The sequence below is a fragment of the Serinus canaria genome, chromosome 3 (assembly GCF_022539315.1).
Source record: "Serinus canaria isolate serCan28SL12 chromosome 3, serCan2020, whole genome shotgun sequence".
In the NCBI taxonomy this organism is placed as follows: Eukaryota; Metazoa; Chordata; class Aves; order Passeriformes; family Fringillidae; genus Serinus; species Serinus canaria.
In genome coordinates, this window is record NC_066316.1 from 69138285 (window position 1) to 69165571 (window position 27287).

Below are 27287 nucleotides of genomic sequence, written 5' to 3' on the forward strand. Positions count from 1 at the left end.
TTGCTGTGCAGAAGGAAGTTATTGCACAACACAAGAAGAAAAGGTGAGAAAGACCTTGGACTGTGTTTGCCATTGCCAGCTGACCTCCCCTCTCACCCTCAGTGACTGGGCTTGTGCTGTGAGTGTCCTCACTCACAGCCAAATGCACAGAGCCACAGACCCCAAAACATGTGCTCAGAAGCTCTGTGGTTCCCTGGTGTATGTTTAATGGCTACCTTCTGTCCAGCCATTAGAAGCCCATGTGGGAGGACCAGGCTGGCTCAGCCACTCAACTTACTGCACATTTGGAGGGGCTGCAGATGGTTCTCTCTCTGGCAGCAAAAGTTCTCATTGCCAGGAGGTGCTTCTGCCCTCTGGAAGGACAAAGATTCATGGGGGTGAATCCCAGCCTTTTTTGCAACTGTTTTTTCAGGACAAGGGACAACTGGTACAGGGGAACAGGGAGCCATAAAAATGAGAACCTGCATCTAAGTGGTTTAAGAAAATGCAGGGAAAGATTGTATTGTGGTTCATCATGTTACTTTCCCATGTATTTTATTATACAAGCTTGCAGAGATCTTAAGGAATAAAAAAAGTTGCCTGGCAAATGTTCTTCACCCTCTTTCATTTTTATTTTTTTTTGGTGGGGAGTGACATAAATACCAGTTAGATGAATCCTGGCTTCTCTGAAGAGGTGTGCAGATTGTAAGAAAAACTCCAGGACTCTCCTGCATCCTCCCCATCTCCAGCCACCGCATACTCATACAAACTTGTAGCCAGCATCAATGGCACAAAAGCCCACTCTCTCTGCATCTAATATATGGTGACTTTGATAAAGTAGACACACTTATTTCCTACCCAAAATCCCTGATCAGTTTTCTCTGATCCCATTTCCATGGTAGAAAGCCCATAAGAGTGGGGAGTTGGTTGTAGATCTTGTTTTAAAGCAAGCACTTCTACAGCTCATGCTGTGCATATTAAAGCTCACGACATTTGATAGTCAAAAGTTGATTCCAATGCCTTACCACAAGGATTTCCCAATGTGCTCTGACAGATTTCCTCTGTCTCTCTTTCTCTTTCTCTCTTCTTCACTGCTTTTTTTGACTCTTACACATATGTGTTTTCTACTGGCAAGTTCTCAGTCAGTCAGCTGGTGGTTGGGTTGGCTTTTCGATAGAGAAGACTCAGTCCAAGAAAAGACATCTTTAAATGGAATACTTTGAGATTTACCCTTCATTATATTCAGGGACTACTCAGGGTTTCAGTGGCCAGGAGGCAGCTCAGCTGTTGTTTGCTTAGTGCACTGTCTCTTGCACTAATCAGGCATTGTTTTATTTTGATTTAACAAAGGCCAGTTCTCTACTACCCCTAATAAAATGACATTTATCTGTACCCAGAGACTGTAGAGCACATTTTGTTGCAATTAATTTTGCAATTAATTTTTGTAAATTGTTCACTAAAACAGGGAGGTTTCCACAAACAAACAAAGGGGCTTCCACACTACAGAGTTTACACAAGTCTTGCCCTCTGTTTATTTGCTGTTGAACGTAAGCCTGGCTGGGCCTCCAAGATCCAGGAGGAGAAAAAGGTCTGATGATGCAGGTGAGGCAGTGCACAGTGTTGATGGAGCAGCACACACTCCTGAGGCTCAGGGGCTGAAGAGGGAGCTTTTGTGCCTCTGTTTGGGACTACAGGAATGTGAGCCAGTAAGGATATTAGGGAGCCAACATGCAAGTGAAGCAGAATTTGTCAGGTGTACTGTCTCAAAACTAGTGTCTATATAGAGAAATGTAAGAGTGAGAGCATACAAGTATTGCTAGAACCTGTCCAGAGAAGGACAACAAAACCAGTGAAGGGTCTGGAGCATCAGTCTTATGAGGAGCAGCTGAGGGAGCTGGGGTTGTTTAACCTGGAGAAAAGGAGGTTTGGGGGAGACCTTTTCAATCTCTACAGCCACCTGACAGGAGGATGTAGCCAGGTGGGGTTGGTCTCTTCTCCCGGAAGACCATCAATAGGGAAAAGGGAAATGGCCTCAAGCTGTGCTATGGGAGGTTTAGATTGTATGTTTGGAAAAAATTCTTCACTAAAAGGGAGTTCAAGCACAGGAACAAAGGAAATGATGGAATCACTGTGCCCGGTAGTGTTCAAAAGATATGTAGGTTTAGGGACATGGTATAGTAGTGGTCCTGGCAATGTTAGGAAATGATTGGACTTGATGATCTTAGCAGTCTTTTCCAACCTAAATGCTTTTGTGATTCTATATCTGCCCATCTCTCTATAAGCATATCTATTTTATATAATAACTATGGAGTGTGTACCAATGCGCATATGTACATTGGTACACACATATATACACGCATATACACGCATATATTCTTTGTATATATGCGTGTATATGTATATGTGATCAAAAACAAGCCCAGAAGCCTAACATAGGGGCTACCCAATGTTTCACTTTGCCAGCCCACTTTGCCATAGAAAAGGGAATAATTGACATATTGCTATAGAATGTAATAAATCATGCTGCTTCTCACCTTCTTCCATGGAATAAATTCCAAACTGGATGGAGACCTTGATTCTTTGAAACTCTGTTCTCTTCCCATTCAGTAAAACTTTTGATACTTTCTCTCCCGGTATCCTTCTGGACAAAATGTCTGGCACACAGCTGGATAACCACATCATACCATGGGGTGAGCAACTGGCTCACCAGTCAGCCACAAAGGGTTATAGGGAATGGAGTGACATCGGATTGGTGACCTGTCACTCATGGGTTTCCCACAGGGCTCCATCCTCAGCCCTATGCTCTTCAACATCTTCATAAATGACTTGGATGCAGGACTGGAAGGGATACTAAGTGAGGTCACTGCTCTGCTCTGCACTGTCCTGCTCTGCTCTGCTCTGCACTGGGGCGGCCTTACCTCGAGTGCTGGGGGCAGTTTTGGGTGCCACAATATAAAAAAGATATTAAAGTATTGGAGAGCATCTAAAGGAGAACACCAAAGATGGAGAAGGGCCTTGAGGTGAAGCCCTATGAGGAGGGACTGAGGTCACTTGGTCTGTTCAGCCTGGAGGAGACGAGGGGAAACCTCATTGAAGTCTACAACTTCCTCATGAGGGGAAAGGGAGGGGCAGACACTGATCTCTTTTGTCTGGTGAGCAGCAACAGCACCAGAGGGAATGGCCAGAAGTTGTGTTAGGGAAGATTTAGGTTGGATATAAGGAAAAGGTTCTTCACCCAGAGGGCAGCTGGGCACAAGAACAGGCTGCCCAAGGAAGTAAGCATCAAGCCTGACAGAGTTCAAAAGGATTTGGACAATGCTCTCAGGCACACGGTGTGACTCTTGGGGATGGTCCTGTGGAGGGCCTTGATGATCTTTGTGGGTCCCTTCCAACTCAGCATAGTCAGTGATTCTGTGAAAACAAACTGACAGCACTTTGTTGTTGGTCATTCTTGATCCCAATCCAAAGGCAAGACAACTCTACAAAAGCAGGACAACACAGGCAAGTGAGAAATGGCACTAACCAGGGGGCAGCTCAGGGTCCCCCATACGATACAACTACCGTACAGCAGGAGATCAAATCCACAGCTTGTCTCAGATCCACTTATCTAATATTTTTTCCTCTTTCAGACTGAAAGCAAAAGGGGGAGGTAAAAACTCACTGCCCTAGGGGAGATAAAAACTCACTAAGTTTTAGTATCCCTAAGTCCTATATACTTCTCTATCCTTTCCCCAGCTTTCTAGTTTTTACCATTATACTGAAACAGTGACAATTATTTTAGACATTTGTAATTCATAGTCATGGACAACAAAAATCTTAATCCGAAACAACTTCTACTCTCCATCAGGGATTGCTCAGGGTTTGGTTTGGAGGCAGTTGTCTGACTTCATTTCTACCAAAAATATACTTTGTACATTGTCCATTGAAAAACAACAAAAGGAAATAAATACCTGTCAGAAGAACATTTTGGTGTAGGACATGTAAATATATAAACCAGCAAGCTGTGTGCTTGGCTCTCTGCTTTCCCCCTTCTTCCCTTAGCAAAAGGAAAAACAAGAGTGGTATCTTCAGGTCACATCCATCACATCAGTCCTTTTTAAATATAAGGCCCTGATCATCATTTGACTGGTGAGATGTTGCCAGGTACTGGCAGCATAAAGACATAGTGATATTGCACCATAAATTCACATCATGCTTCTCTTCCCCAAGCTAGGTCACAAAGCTCTCTGGGCGTAGCAGTGCAGCATTTTGTATTTACTAGCTGGTAATAACACAATCTGGACCACAGTGTGAGCTTATTTACATGGGTGTCAGCCCAGAGTAGCCTCTTGGTGCCACTGGATTTATACAAGATTTACAGCCCTGCAACCAAGAGCAGAATTTGGCCCTAAATTATGATGCAGTTAAAGACCCCGTGTTTCTGAGTTGTGGAGCATTGTTTACACCCACATGAAATGGCTCGTAAAATGCCATTGCACTGATTTGTTGGAGTGTTAGGCTCAATTTGCTCAGGTGTAAATAACTACCCAGTGGGTGGCATAATATTTGCATCCTGTAGCTTAAGGAGTAGCTGTCTGCAGCAAATCAGTCAGGCTTCAGGCTCCAGTATCCTCCTGGGAGCAGGATGGATCTTCTGGCCTGGAGAAAGTGATGCAATAGCAGATTGCTAATGAGTGGGAGTTCATGGGGCGTGACATACATAGAATAAAATTGGAATATCTTGTGCATACTTTCATTATTTTTTGCAGCTGAAATCTCGTGTCCTGATGACTCCTTTAGCAATCTCTCCTCCGAGAAGCACGCCGGAGCCAGATATCAGCTCAATCCCCCAGGATGCAGCCACGGTACCCAACTCGGACACCCCGCAGGCTCTCACAGGTACTCAGCCTCAAGTGCTCCTTGGCCAAGGGCTGAGCAGGAGCCACGGGCTGGCAGCCAGATGTCACAGCCAGATGCTGGGCTTTCCAGAACAGGGGGAGCTCATGAAAATGGGGTGTTTGCAGATTAGTCTAGCGACCAGTGACAAGGAGCAGAGTTACCCTGCAAGGCTGTATTTTGAGTGCCGTGCGTCGAGTTTAGTGGAGATGTCAGTCCCATTGCTCTTGAAATGGGAACATCAAAAAGCCATGAATGCTCCATTTTATACCTAACATTTTCACCCCATCTAATATGTTGCAGCGACCAACCCAAATCCCTGTGTGAACATGAAACATCTGTTACAGCTGTGGGGAGAAGAACGGAGGAGCCATGGTCTGACTGCAGGCAGGGCTACCAGCACAAAAACCTCAACGCCTTATCCCAGCAGCAGGCATGGCCATTTCCAAATGTAGTCAGAAAACACAGCCTTTCTCCTTCTTTTTGTTTATATTACCAGAAGTAACATAGGTCAAGGCTTTTAAACTGATGTAAATGAGAAGAAAATCAACAAGACAGATGATTTACCCTGAGATTTCAGCAGAGAAATGAATTAGATAACATTAGAATCTAAACACAACACATAAATCCCATTATTTCTTAGCTGGGATGCACAGAGGAGAAGTTTTCCATCTGCTCTGGTGGCAGAATGATACTAAACCCAGCAACAATGACAATAATATATTTTATTCTCATTTATCCCTTCACACACAAAGTCTGCAAAGCACTTGGCAAACAGCAGCTGAGTGGATGGAAGTGCCCTGAGAGGTTGTGCCCAGGGCTGCTTTTGGAGTGGGACAGGGAGGCACAGTCCTGCAGCCCTGCCAGATCCCAGGGTGGCTGCAAAGGCAGGGGCTCCGTGGGTCATTTCAGGCAGTGCCCACACCTCTGTCTGCCCATCCTCATGCCACTGGCACCTTTCCTCCCAGCAGCCTCCCTACAGAGTGTGCAGGTTCCCACCAGAGCGGGGCTGGCAGGAGGTGAAGGGAAGCTCAAGCCAGCTTTTACCTCTCTCTCTGCTTCAGAAGGACTATAGGGACCCTGGCTCTGCAGTGGGGACTCAGCACATTGCCTGCAAGCTGCAGAGTCCCTCCCACAGCTGAGCCCAACAGAACCAGTGGATTGTCACACAGAAGCCACATTCTGCAGATTTGTCAAGGTGTGGCACTCTGGGAAAGCTGCGCTCTGACATCCCCCTGCAATTCCTGCAAGCCACTGCTGTATTTTCAGTGCACTATCCCTTTGTTTGTTTGGCACTTGGAAGGTGTGAAGCAGTATAATGATAAGTATGATTGCTATTATCTTCCTGCTTACCCTGGATGTACTGCTTGAGCCCCTTCTGCTGGTCCCTGCATGATGGGGGAGCAGAGTGCACTGTGACAGTTGCACTAGATTTTCATTATGGTGATGCAAACTGTAAATTATTTCCAACTTTACACAGCTGTCATCATGTCCTCCACTCTGCTTGATGGGGTTTTTTTGTCACATATCTGATTTCTGTCAGAAGATAATGTTATATTGTTTGAGAGATGACAGCTCGAGCACACTCAGCCAGCTATTATAATATGTCTCACTTTAGCCTGACTTTAGGCTGTGTCTTAGTCGCCCTTAGTTACCCAGCTCTATCCCTGCTTCCCCTGAGATGCAGTTAGCCTCAGCCAAGCTTAAAATAAGTTCATGGTAGTGAGACCACTCATTTTTTTGGCTATTGCTGGCAGGCGTGATGGCATGTAGAAAAATTGCCTTTGCAGCTTATGAGAGGAAGCATGCAGGGCTTGGCTGGGGCAGACTCCCTCAGGGACCCCTGAGCAGCACAGGCACGTTGTTGCTATCCCAAAATGTAGCACTGCACGCTATGTACAGTTTCCCTCATCTTGATGCAGTTTGTAGAGTTGGACATGGAGGGTTAGCAAGCTCCCAAAGACCAGATTTCTGCCATGGCGCTGTGCAGCAGAACCCTCCAGAAATTACAGCTGGGTTAGAAGGAGAAAGGCTCCAAATACTTTCCAAAAGTCATCTCAGAGCAGTGCTTCTCATAGCAGCTCTCAATGAACCAGTCTAAAAACAGAGGGAAAAAAAACCAAACAATCTGAAAACACACCTCAGGCTGGCATTCCCTCCTTGCTGTGGAGTCACCACTGGTAGTCATTGTTCTGCCCTCCCAGAACTTTTTTCTGGTCACAAGTTGCATGGACAAGCTAGACTCAAGACAGCAGACCCCAGGCATATACAGGAGCATTTTTTAGATGTGTGCAGCTTATCTTAGCCTGTGACGCTGAGCTAGACCTAAGCTTGGCTTTGGCAACGGGTCATTAGCACAAGGAAGTCTGGCTCTGCCACCACAAGTGGCAACAATTCACCACTGAAGGAAGAACTTGGGGAATGAATAGAAATGTAGAATGCTAGTACTTCCTAGGATGCTCCCAGGACTGTTTTGTAATAACCTTGTTGGGATTTTATGTCTACAGTCTGCATTTATGTCAACAAGCAAGCGAACCTGGGGCCGTACCTTGACAGAAAAAAGGTGCAGCAGCTGCCGGAGCACTTTGGCCCGGAGCGGCCGTCAGCAGCCCTGCAGCAGGCAGTGCAAGCCTGCATCGACTGTGCACTCCAGCAAAAGGTGGTCTTCTCCCTCCTCAGGCAGGGCTACGGAGGAGAGATGGTGTCAGGTAAGGGGTTTGTGGACAGTAGGGAAGTGCTTGAAGTCTTAACATGCTCCCTAATCCTGACTGCTCTGGATGTCCCATTCCCATCAGTGGGATGGCAACCAGCTTTGAATATCAGTTATGCCTTTGTAAAATGAGCTGCTGCAGGAATCACCTCGGTGTCAGATGAAAGCATCTTGGTAAGGGGTATGGCACTGGTGATTCAGGTGAGGAATGTGCACTCCAGTCTGCCTCTTACCACTCTTTGGAACAGATCTGAGGCCAGGGCTGAGAGATGCTTTCAAGCAGCTGTTTAAGCATGGGCAGCAATGCCAGCCCACTTCATGACACACATTGCCACCACAAGTACACATGCATGCCTCGTGTGATTAGGGTGGCAGAACTCTGGAACAGGTTGCCCCAAACTCAGATTCCCCAAACTCAGATATATTCAAGGTTGGTTGTGTATTCAGATATATGAATGCATGCCTCGTGTGATGAGGGTGGCAGAACTCTGGAACAGGTTGTCCCAAACTCAAATTCCCCAAACTCAGATATATTCAAGGTCAGGTTGGATGTGTATTAGAGCAATCTGAGCTAGCTGAAAATGTCCCTGGTCATTGCAGGAGGGTTGGACTAAGTGACCTGTAAAGGTCCCTTCCAGCCAAAACCTTTATATAACTCAATGATTCTGTATTTCACAAAATGACAACTTTAATGGAGTTTAGCTTTTGGTGTGTTCCCTGCCTGCAGTTCATGGGCCAAACCTGCTCTCTGCTGCAGGAATTGCAAAAGTCCCACGGCAATTCCCCATGCAGCAGGACTGCACACAGTCTACACAAATCTGTCTGAGAGAATCAAAGACCACGGGGAGCTTCCCAGCAGCTCCTTGTCTTCCTGCAGTGGTACTTCTTGCTGTGTCCTGATGAACCTCCCATGTCCTACAATGAATCCCCTGGCCTGGTTCTCAGTGTGAATGCGAACTTTTCTTCTATCACAGCAAGAGTTTTGTGTCACAACATTCTTTTGGCATATGGGGATGCAGTGGGAATGAAACAATGATGGGAATATGGGAACAGCACTCTCCAATGAGCTGCTGCAGATGAGTCAGGCACGAACACAAAGCCAAGGATTGCAAGTCCAATCAGTTTCACAGGGACTGCAGATGCTCAGCTGTGCCACTGGGACCTTCTTGTGTGGGAGCCCAAGCTCTGGCCCTCTGTGCAGCATATAAATCTTGCTTCTTCCCTCTCCTCGAGTTCTCTGTGATCACAGGTGTGCCTTCCCTAAGGGACACCAAAAATACTCTGAGAATGATCCAGACTTGTTCACAGAAACACAAGACTGAATCAATTCAGTGCAAAGTTTCTTTCTTGCCTAGTTCTGTGCTGCATATATGATTTTTCATTACAATCAGGAGAGTCATATTATGCACCAAGCCTGCCAAAATCCTTGGTCTCAGCTCCTCTGAGCTGGCTCAGCTTCAGTTTCACCTGAACTAAAAGCACCTGGCCAACATTTCTCCCAATTTCATGGTTCTTCTAGTCATGAAAGAGGGGTGAATGGCCTCCTAGTCATGGCATGGCTCTGTAATTGCACCTCGCTCCCAGCAGTGCAGATGAGTTTTGTCAGGGGCTTTCCAAACTTCCCATGGCTTGGCTCACAGATGCTCCACCAGCTGTGGAGCATGATCCCTCTCAGCAGCTCAGGCCAACAGGAAATCTCTGAAGTTATCCCCAAAATTATAAGTCTAATGTTGCAATTTTTTCTTAGTAGTGATGGGAGCTAAACTATAGGACTGGGAAAGAACCTTCCAGGTGTAAGACTTCAGGCAGCCCTATCACGCTGTCCTCCCTACAAACCAGTTGAAATTGAATGTGTCTTGCTACAACTGATCCTGGTGGGTCTGGTTTTGACCCCTCCACCCCTCCCATGGCTTTTATGCCCTTTTTTTGATTTCTGGCTAAGTATGCCCCTTGACAGGTTTACACAAGAATTTTAATTGCCCTGTTTTTAGCCTTAGATGTATTTCTAAGAGAGCCACCCTCATCCTGCCAGGCTGAAATACATGGCTCCTTTCAGGTGAGGAAGATCACTGCATCAGTGAAATGAGTGCAGGTGTCTTGCCACAGTCCCACATAGTAGGACAGCGGTGGCTGCAGTGCCAGAGGGAAAATTTCTGTTCCCCAAACATCAACACAGTCTTCCTGTGCACTTCTGCAAGTGTGGATTCCCCCCTCTTCAATCTGTATAACCAGAATAATGCCCATCAGTCCATCTCAGGCTTCTCCAGAACCTTGTATAGTGGCTTTAACACTCCATTTTCTCTCCTGGAAATGGTTTGTTCCACACCTTCTGGAAATATATCTGAGTTTTTCATGACTGTGTAACCTTGATGTTTTATGGGCACCAGTAAGCTTGCATTATGATTTCTTGTCCCATCAGGTTGTTTAGAGCCTTTTCAAAGGGTTATGGATTTACAAACATTTTATATGTTTATTTTCCAGATTGTTTTTCACTCAATTTTACTAAGTCAAAAGTCAAAATCAGTCTACACTTTATGTGCAATCTCCCAGGCCTCTTCTCCATTGATGATGTCTGCCAGATTCCAGCATCCACAAAATCTCTTTGTGCCAGCAGAGACTGCTGCTGGTTTCTCTCTGGGACTTGGGGTCTCCCACCAGCTGACCCTGTTGCCATTTCTTGACCCACCCCTCCTGTGCAATCATTTCCAATTTAATGAAAGATTTCTCATACTTTACTGAATTCTGGATGGACCACAACTGCCAACAATCCCTTGCCTATAAATGCAGATAACTGAGTAAATAAAGATCAGTGATGGAGCTGTTACCTCTCTCTTCAGTACAATCCTGGTACCTTTCATTCCTTCACAACCATGCCTTTAATTCTTATCTCCCCATTATCATTTATAACCTTGGGTACTGCTGAAGTGAGCCTACCCATCACTACTTGTGATCACTGCACATCACTTTCTCTGCCCTTCCTTAGACCAGGGTATCATGATAGCCTCCTTCTAATCACAGGACACAATTTTCAGGTGCATGCATATATTAGAAAACCTTGCACTGCTGGCCATGCCAGTCAGGATCTTTCAGCCCTCCAGGGGGAAGGTGATCTGGGTCACACAAACTCAGCTCCTTAAGCTCTTCCAGTTTGTTGTCTGCTTCAGGTAGGGTAATTTTGCAAAATATTTTAAGACATGCAAATACTTGATTAAAGTTATTTCCCCTCCTCTCATTCCCCCTTCTGCCATGCATCCACAGGTATTGAATTGCTCCTGTTTTGCTTTCCAGTTTCAGCTTCTTTTGAGGGGAAGCAGCATCTCCAGAGCCTGCTGGTAGTGAACAGCATTGGGTACGTGCTGCGTTTCCTGAAGAAGCTGTGTCGCAGCCTGCTGTGTGACAATCTCTTCAGCAACCAGCCCTTCCAGCAGCACAGCGCCGGCACCGAGAGCCCCGAGGGCTGTGAAGGCAGACGGATGGAGGCAGGTAGGCTGCTTGGTCTCCTTGGGCTCAAGATGTAATCCAGCAAGAAATGGCTGTCCTTTTTTTGGTGCTGTATTGTATTTGTGGGGTGCTCCATGGCAGGGAGGAATGGTGAATCTGACTTCATGTTCTTAGAAGGCTAATTTATTATTATTTTATGATACTATATTATATAAAAGAATACTAACTAAACTATACTAAACAATACAGAAAGGATACTTAGAGAAGGCTAAGAGATAATAATGAAAACTCATGGCTCTTTCTCCAGAGTCCTGACACAGCTTGACCCTGATTGGCCAATAAGTCAAAACAATTCTCATGAAACCAATAAAACAACTACCTGTTGGTAAACAATCTCCAAACACATTCCAAAGGAGCAAAACACATGAGAAGCAAATCAGATAATTATTGTTTTCCTTTTTCTCTGAGGCTTCTCAGCTTCACAGGAGCAAAATCCTGGGCAAAGGGATTTTCCAGAAAATATGACTGTGATAGTGCTGTGCTGTGTATGATAGGGAACTGCAGGCCTCTCTGGGACCCACTTCCAGAGGGAGGCGGCGAGCTTTCTTGTGGTATTTTCCCAGTGGCTACAGAGGAGGTTCAGTTTGGGCGAGAACCACTGTGTTGAGGTGCCCCAGCAGAGAAATTTCGGGCCAGCACATTACCGTAGCCCAAATCCAAGGTACACATTATTAGCTGTAGCATAGACAGCCTGGATCCCAATCTGCCACCTCCACCCATGAGTACAAACCTAAATGAGCTGGGACTGCTAAGTGGTTGGCTTTGCTACTTGCAGGGATGTTTCTCCTGGCTTAAAACCCTCTGGGACCAGCAAGGTCCCTGTCTCAGTGCTTGACCATGTGGGACAAAGCCTGGAGGAGCAGTGGCATGAGGCAGATGCATCCAAGGATGGTGGTGGTCCTAGGGGCAGCTGCCCTGAGCAGCACTGAGCTCCCAGATGGATGGTGGTTCTGAACTTCCTTCTCGTTTGTATTCTGGGACAGGGTGCTGGCCCCACACAGCCTCCACGGAGCTGGGACATGCCTGCAGCCCCATCTGCAATCAGAGGCTGGAAAGCTGCCCTGGGGCCTTACTGTGGCATTGCAAAAAATAGTTTAGAAAAAAAAAGGAAGATGTGAATGTCAACTTGTCTTCTATTTTCTTCTAAATTTTGGGCGTGAGCCTTCATTTCACCTGCAGTCTTCCTCCTGACTTAAATAATTTTTCCTTTTCTTTTATTAACAACACTGTGGGTGTTTGGGGAGGACACTGTCTCTCATGCATTCAATTTAATGGCAGATACATGCTGGCATATGACAGAAGGATGTTTTAGTGTCCACAATCATAATTTTTGAATCACTTGTTCACCAAGGATACCCTCAGTGTGTGCTTTGCTTACCAAAATGGGAGAGGTGCACAGGGTGCAGAAATTATCTTTTTGTACAAAGAAATCCAACTGCCACTCTTACACATAGGGGAAGAAAGGCAGGAGACTGGACTGAAAAGCAGTATTTTCTTTCCTCTCCACTAGGACATTTGCAGCAAGCTGAATGCTTCTGAGAGGTCAAGGGATTTCTGTAGCACCGAGGAGAGCAGCCCAGGAGGCCTGGCATTTGCGTTTGCATTTGCATTTTAATTTGCATGTACATTTGCATTTACTTTCTCACGGCAGGGCTGTGTGTGAGAGAAGGCAATTCCACAACCAGAGTTTTTACAGTTGCTGTAAAAACTGAATTTTGTGGGGATGCTGAGTTTTGTGGGAATGGAGATGCTCAGAGTGTAACTCTGAGCATCTCCATCCCCACAAAATTCCAGTGGAGATGTCCCTGACATCATCCTCACTGGATCTCCGCAGACACTGAGGATGGGCAAAACATTATTTTTCCCTCAGACTAGACAAGGGATGTGGGTGTAGGCAAAGCTTCTTTCCTGGGTTTCCCATGTGGGGAGGGGTGTGTGTGTGTGTGCAACCAATAGCCCCCCAGAAGCAGCATGGGCTGGGCAGCCTGGGCTAGTCAGGTAGGTTTAAATTAACCATGAGGAAGAAATTCTTCACTGTGAGAGTGGTGAGGGACTGACACAGGTTGCCTGGAGAAGCTGTGGGTGCTGCATTGCTGGAAGTGTTCAAGGCAGGTTGGATTAAGGCACTGAGGCTATGTTTAATGCTGCATTGTCTAAATCTCCTTCCACCCCCCCCGCAGGAGCCAGTGTTTCTCTGCAGCAAGATCAGCCTGGGGGTTCCTCTGCTGCACAGAGCAGGGACAGGGCTTCCCCACAGGGCAGTGACAAGGAGGGCCAGTGACAAGTAGGAGCTCTGCTGCAGATGGGTCTGTGAGGGCTCCTGTTGGAATAAAACTCTCATGGAAGGAGCAGGGCCATAAAAAACACCACAGGAAGCCACGGAAAGCAGCCACATTTTTCATTGTTTCTGTTCCCCATCTTGTAATCGAGATGTCCTTTCTTTTAAAATCATGTGCTTTTCAGCCCCTTTGCACCCATGAATCTAATCCAGGTATTGACTTTGGTGCAGTTACCCTTGATTTACACCGTCAGAAGGGAGAGGAGAAGCCAGCATCGTGTCCAGTCATATTAATCCACTTACCCCACACAGGAGTCACCTCTTAACCTTGCCCCAAAGCACATGCCCCTAAGCCATAATTCACCTGTGCTCACAGCAAGCTGCCAGATGCTAATGGCTGTGTACAGGCCAGGTGGGATTTGTTGACATATGCATGTATCACTTACAACTGTGTTTTACATGCCTAGGAAGTGCACACTCATCAGGCTGTGCCTAGAGCTGGCCTCTGCTGGCTGTGCTTTACTCTCCCTGCACCTGAGCCCCACGCTCTGCCTGCCTTGCCAAGGTCCCTCATCTGTCTCATGCCTCACATGGGACATTCCCCAGGGCTCCTTCTCAGCTGTGAAGGGACCTTCTGGCTCATGAGAGTGATTTGTGGGGAGCAGCTGTGGGATGACTCCCAGGTCTCCTGGGAAATGCCCAGCTTCTGGTCTGCATTACAGCAAATCCTGAGATGTTACCTGTCACCACAGCACCTGGGTTCAAAGCGCCTCTGGACCTGCACGCCAAAATTGTCTGTGGGAGCAGCAGAACAGTTTGAGCTTAAATGATGACCTGTGCAGAAAACCCTGTGAGGTGGGACAAGGACTAAATGATGGGAAGCCAACAGAGATCCTGTAAAGTGCCCCCACTCTGTGTTCAGATTTCACCATTTGTCTCATGCTCAGCTGATGGAGGTTTGGATGGGAGCATGTGAAAGGTTCATTTCTAGGACACCTACACACTGTTGACATGCACCTATGAGATATTAGATTATTCTTTAGAGGAAACTAAAAAACTTCTGGCTAACCTGATGGTGGGCACAGAAATGGGAGAAGTTTTTCTTTTATGTGGGAAGCATTGTTTGATAAGCTTTCCCTTTCAGTCAATCCTTTCCTTGCTCTTTCTGTCCCAAACCTTGGGTTTTGGGTATTTTGTTAGGCAGTTGATGTCTCCACATAGAGCACGGCTGCATGTGGCTGCAGCAAAACTTCATGCAAGAACTTTGGTGGCCACCCTGTATTGTTTTTATCACAGGGGAAGATGGAAAAGTCTGTGAATAAGGTCCCCAGCCTTGCTGTTCTCCCCATGGCCAAGTCAAACTTGGAACCATAAGGAGTTGCCTGCCACTATCTGCAGGAGAACAGCTTCTCTCGTGGCACTGGCTGGAAGTAGGGATCAACATGGAGCAGAAGCACAGCAGGATGCTAGTGCCTCTGTCTGTAGAAGGTGGGCTCTTCCTATCCACAAGCCCTCGAAAAGCTGGTATGACAAGCACAATAGCAATGCACAATAGGAGTGTGACTAAGTAGGCAAGACACTGGCCTGGGAACTGGATTTTTGTAAGAGACTTTCCTATTGACTATGTGGGCACTCTTCCTTGCTGTGCCTTTATTTGAGTATGTGTCAAAGGAGGGCAATAATTCTTGCCAACATGTGCAAAGCCCTTCTAAAACAGCTAGGGAAAAAAAGAATAATATGATAGAAAACTACATATTATTACAATCAATATTTTCTGTTGCAAGCACCAAATAAACAGCAGCTCAGAAGTTTCAAGCCCTGAGAGAGTAAGAAAAATGCTGTCTTTCCCCTTTCTAGTACCATGGCTTGTTTAATCTTGTCTTGTTGCATGCTATGAGGAACAGCACTCCTGGCTTCTCAGCACACTCAGAATAAATGGCTTTTATGACTATCAATAGCTTCAGTGCTCCTCAGCATTTAATTACCTGCAAAGGCCATTTATTGCCTCATATATTCCTCTACCACGATCATTATCCTTTAAACAATAAATAAAACATTAAGGTGACTCTTAAAGAGGGAGCAGAGACATCCAGCCACAACAAAGTATAATATAAAAAGTTTATATGGTCTTTAGGGCTTTTGGATTGATGGCAGAACCTGCAGTACAGTTGAGAAAGGCTGGGATAGCCTTCCTTCCTTCCTTCCTTCCTCCTTCCTCCTTCCTTCCTTCCTTCCTTCCTTCCTTCCTTCCTTCCTTCCTTCCTTCCTTCCTTCCTTCCTTCCTTCCTTCCTTCCTTCCTTCCTTCCTTCCTTCCCTTCCCTTCCCTTCCCTTCCCTTCCCTTCCCTTCCCTTCCCTTCCCTTCCCTTCCCTTCCCTTCCCTTCCCTTCCCTTCCCTTCCCTTCCCTTCCCTTCCCTTCCCTTCCCTTCCCTTCCCTTCCCTTCCCTTCCCTTCCCTTCCCTTCCCTTCCCTTCCCTTCCCTTCCCTTCCCTTCCCTTCCCTTCCCTTCCCTTCCCTTCCTTCCCTTCCCTTCCCTTCCCTTCCCTTCCCTTCCCTTCCCTTCCCTTCCCTTCCCTTCCCTTCCCTTCCCTTCCCTTCCCTTCCCTTCCCTTCCCTTCCCTTCCCTTCCCTTCCCTTCCCTTCCCTCCCTTCCCTTCCCTTCCCTTCCCTTCCCTTCCCTTCCCTTCCCTTCCCTTCCCTTCCTCCTTCCCTTCCCTTCCCTTCCCTTCCCTTCCCTTCCCTTCCCTTCCCTTCCCTTCCCTTCCCTTCCCTTCCCTTCCCTTCCCTTCCCTTCCTTCCCTTCCCTTCCCTTCCCTTCCCTTCCCTTCCCTTCCCTTCCCTTCCCTTCCCTTCCCTTCCCTTCCCTTCCCTTCCCTTCCCTTCCCTTCCCTTCCCTTCCCTTCCCTTCCCTTCCCTTCCCTTCCCTTCCCTTCCCTTCCCTTCCCTTCCCTTCCCTTCCCTTCCCTTCCCTCCCTTCCCTTCCCTTCCCTTCCCTTCCCTTCCCTTCCCTTCCCTTCCCTTCCCTTCCCTTCCCTTCCCTTCCCTTCCCTTCCCTTCCCTTCTTCCCTTCCCTTCCTTCCCTCCCTCCCTTCCCCTCCCTACCTGACACAGCTGGCCAAAGGGCGAAGCATCCAACCAAGGACCCCTATGCTGAGGTTCTGCTTGCAGCTGGAGCACCATCCCAAGGACTGGCTTCCTAAAACAAGGTGTCCAGGCTGGTAACTCTGTGGCAGAGCTGAAGAAGAGGCAGCTGGAGCTGCATGCTGCAGCCCAGAGGAGGGACAGGAACAGTTTAGGATGGTGCAAAGGATAGGAAGTAAAGGGAGGAGGCTGAAAGAAGAGTCAGTCAGTGCTCCTGTGGAGGGGTTTCATGAGGGTGGTAGCAGAGGCTTTAGCATTCAGATCCTTTCAGGCTAGATTAGAAGAAATTAATAAAATGTGCACTAAGGAGCAAATCCTGGCAGGAAGAAAAATAAGAGATGGATGGAAGAGAGAAAATTCAGCTGTGATGTATTTTGCCTGGACTCTATTGAATTGGCAGAATTGGATAAATTGAACTTTCTGACCTTTAAGTTTTGAGATTCTTATTTGCTAACTCACAAGTGAAGACTCTCTTTCTTTTCCTTTAAGTTTATGGAACTGTATCTCTTTGTGGATGCTAAGCAATGAAGCTGTAAGCAGACATCTCTTAGCAGCCAGCCCCAGGGAAATCCTATCCTCCTTCCCACATTCTGCTGGGCTGTTTTACCTTCACTGACTTGGGGCTGCAGGGAAGTTCATCCCTTTTGAAAAGCTACCCCTGGGGGGTAGGCACTCTGCTCTCAGTAGTGAGAGAGGAAAAGCCCAAAGGCCTTTTTGTCCTTCAGCCCAAGATGTGCTCAGTGCCGTGGCACAGACACCAGCAGCGCTGGATATTGCCTGGGCTGCAGCCATGGAGGTTAGAAAAGAGAGCCAGGCTATGAAATAGAATTTAAGGATGCTTTATTTCTCCATATCAAAGGGTATGCATAAGGAAAGTAGATGAAATGATGGGCATAAATGCATGAAGCATGATGGATGAGATCATATCCACTACAGTACAGAATACCCCTGGATATATGCATTTAATTCAAGCTTTACAAGCAGTCATGTGGAGGAAGCACAGACACTTTCAGAGCCATAGTCAGGTAAATGATGTGATTGTTACTCTGTTTTAGCTCCAGGTTTAGCTTTAACTTTGTTTTAACTGGTTAAGACCTTTTCCCTAGAGCTATATGATTCCTTTAGGAGTTAGTAGTCCAGGCTTTTATTTTAAATAGCTTAAATTAAAATTGAAACAGGAATTTTCATTCCTAAACTTTTAAAATATTGATCTAAATACCTGTGATCCAATATACCAGTATTTCAAGCAGTCAGATGAGCAGGCCACAAGCCAGAACTGGGGATGGGAAATCTCTGCAAGTGCTGCAAGCATAAATCAATATGACTCACCTGGTTTTCAAAAATACGAGTGTGAAAAAAGGTGAACCTCAAAATCCAGCACTTATTAAGTGAAACAAGAGAGGTTTTGGAAAAAAAAGGGAACTTCTGCTTGTGAATCTGGATGAGAGGACCCTTGCTTCTGGGACTGCCTGGTATGTGGTGCCTATGGCAAGGCCTGGGGTTGCACCTCCATGGCAGGAAGCAAAGACAGCTGAGAGTGGGGAAAGGGAATCTGGTATTTAGGCTGCTTCAATATGACAGGTTTCAAACAAGATTCAGACTTTTTTCCACAGGACATTGCTGATTTTTGCTTGGATGTTCTTCAGTTTTTCACATTCCTCATGCTGCTCTCTTTTTTAGCCTTTTATCGCCATCCCTCCCTTATCTGTCTTTATCTACCTTCTGTTTCTTTCCATCCTTTCCCAGTTCACTACAAAACAAATGGAAACCCACACACAGTGGCATTTCCATGGAAATCATCCACTGTTTTTTCTTGAAAAATCTTGGCCACTTTTTAATCAACAAGGCTCCCTAGTTCCTTAGGATTTATTTGATTGCAGTAATTATAGAGAGTACATCAAAATGCCTCTAGGAAAGTAGTAACACGCAGCATCTGCCTGAAGAACATTAATCTGTTGGCAAAATGAGTGCAAAGCAGGGGATTAAAGCAATTAAGAGAGTGCCAGAAGCAAATTGTTGGTGGTGACATGCAGTTTGGTGTTTGTGCTGGCCATGGACAGCAGTGAGCAAGGTAAGGGTGCAAGGCAAGGAGTTGCATCACCAGCAGCTGGTGATGGGCAAGAGAATTACACCCTCTGACTGAAAATAGGCTGCAAATAGTGGCTTGGGGAAGGGAATCAGGTTCCTTATGCTGGATTTCTTCATGGAAACATGAAAAGGTTACAGAAACGACTTAAACAAAAAGGTGGCAGTGGCTTGATGATCTTCATAATAGAAGCTGGATTTAAGGAAAGTGCAGTGAGGCTGGGGATGAGCTCCCAGGAGGGGGACCCAATCCCCCCTAGGATGGAGACTCAGGGCAAGGCCAGCTCCCCAGCAGCATGGCACAGTGCAGAACAGGGATGTGGGAGGAAACTGGCTCTGTTGGAGCATGGAAAGAGGAGGGGATAAAAATGTTCAGCAAAGGGGAATTGGCGAGCTCCTAGCTGCTGGGATTTAGGTCAGCCAGAGACATCAGAAGCAGAAGCAAAGAAGACTGGAAAAGAAAGGTTTTGTGAAGGGGAACTAAGACTTCAGGGCTCATATATGGTGTACTTATATGGCAGAAGAAATGTCAGAAAGTTCAGCAGAGTCACAGCACTGGGCAGGGAGAAATGGAACAAAGACATTATAAAAGATCTTACACCTGCACACAAACACGTGCACAGGCTCATGTTTTACATGTACTATTCTACCCAACTTCTAGATGAGAATATTATATTTATTAATGAGCAAACACAGCTTATTTTGCAGTCACTGCATTTTGCTGTACACATCTCACTTCTTGTATCCCAAATTATTTGTTTTTCAAACAGTAAAAAAAATTATGTTAAATATTTTAAGCCAGTACTAAGCAATATGATTAAGGGACATTCATCATGGTGGTAGCAAAACAGAGATGCACTAAGTACTTCATCTGCAGAGAATTCCAGTATATAATACCTTGAAATTTTCAAATAACACAGTCATTTTCATCTAGTCTATTCTGTATACAGCTTTTTTGTGACTTCTATCAATGCTGATTTATAGGGATACAGAGTGCATTATAAACTACCTTGACAGAAAAACCCCTCCAGCTACTGCTAGAAGCTGGAAACAGAAAAGATCGATCGCAGCCTCTCCCATCTCCCTCTGCCATCACAGAACCATTGCTGCGCTGAGACACAAAACCATACAACGCTGATAAATCTTCTTTTCATGATCTACACTTTGGTATAGCATAAAGGCAAGGGAAGAGGGAAGAGAGAGGAGGAGCAGGTCTGAAATCAGGTGGAAGAGACCAAAGGAAGACTTTTAATACAGCCTAGATCCCTGTGTCATTGAAATCCCTTTGCCTGCACTCGTGCGTGTGCCTAAACAATTTGCCTGTGCTGTAACATAGGACTAAAACCTCTCTATTGTAACAAAATACATTTACTCAATCCTCCCCAAGCACTTTGAAAATGGAAAAAATTCCTCAATGGGTTATTTATTCACACGAGCACCTTTTATTATTAAATCTAATATATTTGTCAGCAGCTAGCATTAGAATTTACTCTACCTTTTTATTCAGTTTGGACAATAAAACCATGTTTATCTGTTCCCAGCTGGTTTCATTCCCTAGTTCTACTGCATTAAGCACAATGTGGCTGTTGTCTGGGCTGCAAACACTCAAGGGAAATCGTTTAAATAATGAAAAAAAAATTGCTTATGCTGAAGACCTCATCAGGACAACATTGGATTTTGGAAAATTCTCTAAAAAAATTTAGATTCTTGATATTAACTGACGGGCAGCTTCTCCTTGGGGGACTCAGCATTTCAGTTACTGCAAAATATTTTTTAGCAGCTAGGACACAGCTAGATGATACATGGTGCAGAAAAGTCTCAGACTAAACCCTGGAGAATTCATTTCAGGTTTTATCTCCACAGTGTGACCATAGTTTCCATGTTCATAATATCTGCATTCACAAGTGAATGAGGCATATTTACATTTTCCTGTTCTGACTGACTACTAACCCCCCCTTTTTTCCCCTGTGGATGCAACTGTGTGTTCCTGTAACCCATGCAAATGTTCTCCCCTAGACTAAAAACCACAGGCGTGACAGCCCTGGCTGCCTGCTCTCTCCCTGTCTCTCTGCAGCAGCCTCAGGGATGCTGTGGCTCCCTGGGGATGTGTCTCCATGCCACCCCGCCCTGGCCGGCAGCAAGCAGCTCAGCTCGGCTGCCACAAACCAGATGTCACTCCCCATAATGTTTTCCTTGTCCAGCCACGGGTTGGTGTGGAAAAGGCCTGGTCCTTGCCCAGCTGTGTAGGGGGCAGATGCAGGCACCAGAGAGTGGTGCTGACACAGTACAGAAACATCTGCTAAGGAGTGACATCATATTTTCATTGTGCTGCGTGTCTGGATGAGCAACGGAGCTAAAAGGAATGGCTTGGTGCTGTAATCCCAGAGTAAATCACAGCAGCCAGAGCTGGAAAGTCTTAATCTATCACAGGAGACTCTTATCTGTAGATAGATGCATGCAGGCTCAAGCTGCAGGGACGATAAGGGCCGTGGTACATTCCTGACTGGATTGAAATGTGTGAGGCTGTTTGGAAGGAACAGAAAAAATTCTTTTAAAATCTCTTAAGAGTTGATGTTTAAAACAGAAGATAGCAGTTCAGAGCCAAGGCATATCTTTCCCAGTCTTAAATACTGTTTATACCTTTCTGCTCTCTCCCTCTCTGGCTTACACTAGACTGAACTGATGGTTAAACTCATCTGAAGGTTTTCCTCCTGCATTTCAGCATTTGCTTGCTGTGTTTCCCCACCTCTAGTTTTCCTTCCACGAAGGTTGAGATGCAAGTTTCTAAGCGGCTGCTTAAACCCGTCCCCTCCCCCCTCCTCCCACTCCTCCACCTCCCTGATAGGGCAAATGCCATCCTTGTGCAGGGAGCAGGAGCCAGGCTCAGGAACTATAAAATACTGGCAAAGATAAAGCCATACAAAGAAGGAGCCTCTCGACGGGATTTTGACACTGTGGCTGGCTCCTCTCAAAATGACTGGGAGATGAAAAAAGGCTGTCCCTGGCTATGAGAAAGGAGAGGTCTGAGGAAGCTATGATATCATGCTGCTTAAAATATGGAGTTCACATCTGGTCAACCCATTATAGACAATATATGGTAGCACTTTAAAAGGTACAGGGAAGGGTCAGAGGGCAAAGCCCATCACTAAATGATATGAGGAATAGGAGATGACACAAAAAAGGAATAGTGGGGGCAGAGAAAAGAAAGACAGAAATAAATCTATATTGACTGTGAGGAAAAGAAGTTAATGGGGAATTTAATTAAAGTAAATACAAATGATTGAGCATTGCAGGTGGTAAAGTAAAAGGTTATGAAATGACATTAAAGTATTGTTCTAGAAGGAAGGGCAGTTGTCCTGGGAAAGTACTGGTGTGTAAAAAGGGACCTCCCTGGCTTGGGGATCAGTGTCCAGCATGCTCAGAGCAGGGAGTGTGGGTTTCCAGCAGTGCCCCAGGCAGCCTTCACCCAGATGCAGCCACTTCATGGCTGTGCAGGATATGGCCTGGGATGTGCATATCCTATGTGCAGGATATGTTAGCTGGAAAAGGGGACTCGGGTCCCACTTCACTGCCCTGACCTTGGGCTCTGCTGTCCAAGCAGCAATCTGGGGATGAACCCAGGAAAAGGCATGGGAGTACCAGGAAAGGGGAATCTGGATCAATGAAAGTGTGAGATGGCTGGAAGGGGAACAGCCTGGGGAGAAAATGGCTATGAAAATCATATGTGTGGGAGGAGGGAAAATAGAAAAGAGAGATAGGGAAATAACTGGCAAAATGGGAAAAGAGTGATGCAGGTGCAGGCAAGCAGTGTTAGAACAAAGTCAAGATAGTGGTAATATGGCAGAAGAGAAGTAGGAAACGGTGACAGGGAAGAACAGAGGGAGAAGCATGGAGGGGGTATAAGAGGGAATGGAGGCTGAGAGAGGTAAAGGGAGAGAAAGATGTAACATGAGCAGTGATGTGGGAGCAGCAGCAGGTGAGGAAAGTGGTGCAAGACATGTTTGGCCTGGGAGCAGAGAAGGCAGAATAGAGTGTCTCTGGAGTGTACAAAGAGATTTTGCCTGTAGGAGAGAGTCTAACAAACTAAGTTTGGGCTTTTTTTAAGATGTGGAAGAAAAAGTAAGAGATTAGATCTGCTCAGGAAAAGGTCAGCTAGAGATCATCTTTCCTGTGTATATACTATTCTTCATTTCCTGCTTGACTTGAAATTGATTTTCATTTGCTTTCCTGATGTGCAATGAGAGTCAATTTTTTTGTCTTTCTGGAGTGTCTCTATTCCCAGATGCTACCAAAGGCCCTGTGTTTGTGTTCTGCAGTCACACATGCAGCGTGCATCCACGTGGCACTCCCCAGTGGTAAATGAGTACTGCTGGGGCAAAGAACACAACATTTTACGGAAATGAGAGACAAAACAAGTGTTTTCCTTCATCCTAATGGAGAACTGAGGTCTAGAGATGACAGATAACCTGACCAAGGTTGCTCCAGAGGTTTGCAGCAGAGGTGGGATGTTAACTGCAGATTCTTAGGCTCTTTTAACTCTCAGCTGACAGATCTTCAGGATTTTGGCTAGGAATCTTACAGACTGCTAAGAAGCTCAGCTAAAGAAATGCACATTTTTTAATTGGGAAGGCAACTGTTGCTTTTTTATCTCCTTCATTGCATTTTAAGGTGTGCTGGGCATAACAGCCTTGGGCTTTTCCATCCAGCTGCCTGTGGACCATTCATGGAAAGGAAAACTGCCAGAATGTCTTAAGCATCTCAGGATGGTGAGCAGTTATAACAGAGATTGCTGTGCTCAGAGCAAAACCTTGAAGCAGCTTTTTCATAAATCCTGCTTCAAAGCCTAGTGTACTAGTTTCTCACTAATATGTGAGACTGACTACCTACAAAATTAAATATGAAAGTGAGTCAGAATACAGAAGGGCTAAGCTACAGATTTATGAACTGCTGCATTTTTGACCCCAATAGAGACTTATATTTTCTTCTATTGTCTCAAAAAAAGTGATTTTTTTTCCTAATTGGCCAAAGTGGGATTAGAAGCTGTGATGGCTGTGATGACTTTACAAAGCTTTCTGGCAGTTACAAAATGCAGATTTTTTTATGCACATCAATGGAACCTCAAGCTGCATGGCTTGAGGTTCCATTGATGAATGGAACCTCAAGCCATGCAGCTTCTCTGTGGTGCAAACTAACAGAGAGCTGGAAAAATAGGAACACAAAAGCTTCCACAGGGCTTTTTGGTTTTTGGGCAGTGGGCCACTTGAGATGATCCCTGCTCCCCTTGGTCCCATGAAGACATTCGTATGACTTTTCAAATTCCCAGAGCACCTTCCACTGGGGGATGTTTCACACAGTAATGAATGGAGGCTCTGGCTTGTTCCGTGGCAATAGGCATCATCACTCCCATTCTGGAGCCCAGAGCAGAGATGTGGAATAAATTGATCTAGATCAAGAAAAGTTAGGAACAGATCTGACAGAGATTGGCTCCTTGTTGTAGTTTTGCACACAATTCATGGGTGTCCTTCTACAGGGAGATTATATCTGTACATGTCTTATTTCACACAGATTGTTGAGACAGTCTGACATCCGTCAAGAAATCCCTGGTGTCTGCTCAAAAATTTTGGAGTAATTTACATCCATGGCAATAAAATCTATATGCTGTTTATTTAGCAGGACTCTTTTAATGTGCTGTTTGTTGTTTTGATAGTCTATGTCTTCTTCATATTGTAATCATATTAAAAGAGCATTCTTTTCCTGGAATAAAGAGGTAATGATTCACAAGAGGCATAATTATTCCATGCAGTGCAGGCAGGATGCTGCAGAAAGAGCCATCTTCTTTATGCATAAGAGGCTTTTATAGCAAGTGTTCTACACAGTAATTAAATTCCTTTGAATGAGGAGGCTTGATTGGATTTTCTTTGGTTTATTGGGAGGAGTTAGAAAAGCAAGGTATTTAGCTCAGTCACTATATAATTTTGGCATCTGTTGGAGGTTAGGGGGAAAGGTTCAGAGTGTCTGATTCCCATTTCTCTTATGTGTTACGTTATCTGAACTCCCTTGAATTCAGTTGGATTACACCCTATCTGTATTTGTATGAGAATCAAGCTCAGAAATTCCTGGCAGAAAGCAGCAGGACACCTGAATGCATGCTGTAAGAATCCAAATCATCTAAGGGAAAAAAGCCTCCCTAAAAGAAAGTTACTCGCAGTTGCAAAGGCAAATGCCCAAAATCAAGGAAATTTCACATTTGCAGCTTTTCTTCAGATTTGGTGTTTGCCTTATGGTGAGTCCAGCCTTGGCCCTGAATGGGAAAAAATTTTAAAAGAGTCAATAAAGAACAATGTAACAGAAATCTGTGCTGTGGCCTGACACACAAGCCAAGACGATGGCATGGCACAACTCCTGAGTATTTGAGTTGTTGAGATAAATCATGTTGGTTTAACATTAACTATGGTAGACAGCTGCCAAGTAATGTTTTGGGGTTTTTTAATGAAAAGAGTGAAAATGTAAATTAAAAGGAATACTCTGTTATATAGAGCCTCAACATCTATTAGCAATGGAGTTTGTGTCTTATGGCAGAAATTACAGCACAAATTCTTCTTGTTACTCAATAAGGCTGCATAACACATCAGGAAGAGAGTGTTGCTCAGGCCAGGAAGCTGATTGTGACACCATGGGGGAAATTTCACCCTGCTCAGGTGTCTCTGGAGGAAGAATACTCATGATGAGGAAAATGGCCTTTTCAACAGCTCAGAAAAATATCATGGGGCAATGGAAGGCACTTCTCTAATCTAAGGGCTCCCTGCCTGCCAGGTGTTAACACCCAGTGGCAGTGGGAATCTCTAAAGTGCAGGTTGCCAGCAGAGGTTTCCAAAGGCTCTGCTTGTATCCCAGTAGTGATACTAGGGCTAGATGACAGGAGGGCTGGTTTGTAGGGAGAATGGTAGTGGGAAAAAGGAGGAGGAAGATCTGTGGCCATCTTCTGTGGAGACAAAACCAGGCAAATGGGAAAGACATAGATATGATGAAACTGAAGGAGGAAGACAGTGACACAGGCGTGGAAGTGTCAGTGACAAACCTGAGCCTAAATGTGAGGGGGAAATGGCAAAAAATACCTGCATGCTGCAAAACGTGGAGAAAAATCTGCCTCATGCCTGTGTGTTAGACCCCTAAGCACAGGGAAGTGTAAGTCTCCAAAGCAGGTCTTGGAGTGCAAAATTTGGTTTATTTCCAGGAATCTGAAAAGCAAGGTATTTAGCTCCTACATAGAGTGAAAATTGCAATGGAGAGGACAGGAACCATCCTAGCAATGGTTTGCAGTTATCTGTGATGTTGGCACATTTGAGCCTGAGTCAGGTCCAAGTGACTCACACATAACACATAGCTGTCCATGAAAAACCTTGGGTGTAATCATCAGTCATCAAGCCTGTATCCTTGTGGGATACTGGGCCTGATGGATGTCTGCAGCTGAGGATGCTTCTGATTAATTTTGGTAATTGCAGCCAGAATGCTTTGCTTTATTTCCTTCACTCCTTCCTACTGGCTGCCAGGCATTTTGAAACTAACAAACTGCCTGTCCTGTTGTCTTCCCCTGTGTCCTTCCTTTCAATCCTCTAGTCTTGGTGTATTTGAGGAGCACCATGAGTCCAACTGGACCTGGGCTAAGCGGGCCAGGATTTTACAGAAAATAATGTGGCAAGCTGATGATTCATATCAGGCCATGGCTTCCCTCTTGTGACTTCACTGACTTTGAATGGTTGTGTTTCCCTTCACTGTTTATTAATCCTCAGCAAAGACCTCTTCTGGGGCCAGCTGTCCGTACAGAAAGTTGATAATGGAGCTATACTTTGTCACAAAAAAAAAAAAAAAGGGGAATTTTGGATAAAAAATAATTTTTGTTTCAAGGGGTTGATAAAAAAAGTTTCTGTTTTACTGATGTTTGTGTCTGGGCTTCCTGAGCAGAGACAGTTATACCTGAGGAGTACCTGGCCGATGCTCCAAGCAGGAAGCAGTACAGCATGGATCCTGCCGATGCTGCCTTGGGCTCCACGGGCTCCGTGTACACCGTGCGCCAGAGCCCTGCAGATGGACACCCTGCTGGAGGCTCCTCCTCCTCCTGCAGCCATCGTGCTGCCCACATGTCTTCAGGGGGGTCCTCAGCCACTGGCCTGCGGCATCAGACCTCCAGCCCAACCAGGAATGGGGCCTATCCTGAAGGAAACCACCAAAGAAGTGGTAATGTAACACCTCACCTCCCATTTAGCAATGTGTGCTGCTGTGCTGGCTCTGTGCTGCAGTCTTAACTCATTCCCAAATTCCCAAGAAAATTAGTAAGGTGGTTCTGTGATGGAATCCATCCAGACAACTCCTGCTTCCATTTAGATGGGGAAATAATAACCTGTGTAAACACAGAATCAGTCTGTTCACCATTAAGTAAAGAGGTGGAGGTTTTCTAATGCTGTTGTTATGTAAACATATGCATTACACATAATTGTGTGGCAATCACACCTGTTATTATCAGCTCAGACATATAGACATTAATATATAAAGCACTCCTCCCAAAAATTTATACTGCCTACAGGCAGGTTCCTGTTATTTGTGTGACACCAGCTGTGTACAAGATGTGATGCAGAGCCAACCCAAATATTAGTGCCTACCTTAAAGCATTTAGCCAGAGGTTTTGCTTCTTAGCTCTGTGCCCATTCTGCCCCTTTAATT

The 27287-nt window shown here is 45.5% G+C and overlaps 2 protein-coding genes across 3 annotated transcripts in view; both read left to right on the forward strand.

Moving 5' to 3' along the window:
- Window positions 1-27287, forward strand: part of SEC63 (SEC63 homolog, protein translocation regulator) — a 564354-nt gene that overhangs the window by 93812 nt on the left and 443255 nt on the right. The gene's annotated exons all lie outside the window — the stretch shown is intronic.
- Window positions 1-27287, forward strand: part of SCML4 (Scm polycomb group protein like 4) — a 43286-nt gene that overhangs the window by 3641 nt on the left and 12358 nt on the right. Inside the window, exons 2-5 of the mRNA XM_009093153.4 lie at window positions 4728-4857; window positions 7362-7562; window positions 10853-11047; window positions 26532-26804. Of these exons, the coding sequence (XP_009091401.3) occupies window positions 4728-4857; window positions 7362-7562; window positions 10853-11047; window positions 26532-26804 (799 nt within the window). The remainder of the gene's footprint in view (window positions 1-4727; window positions 4858-7361; window positions 7563-10852; window positions 11048-26531; window positions 26805-27287) is intronic.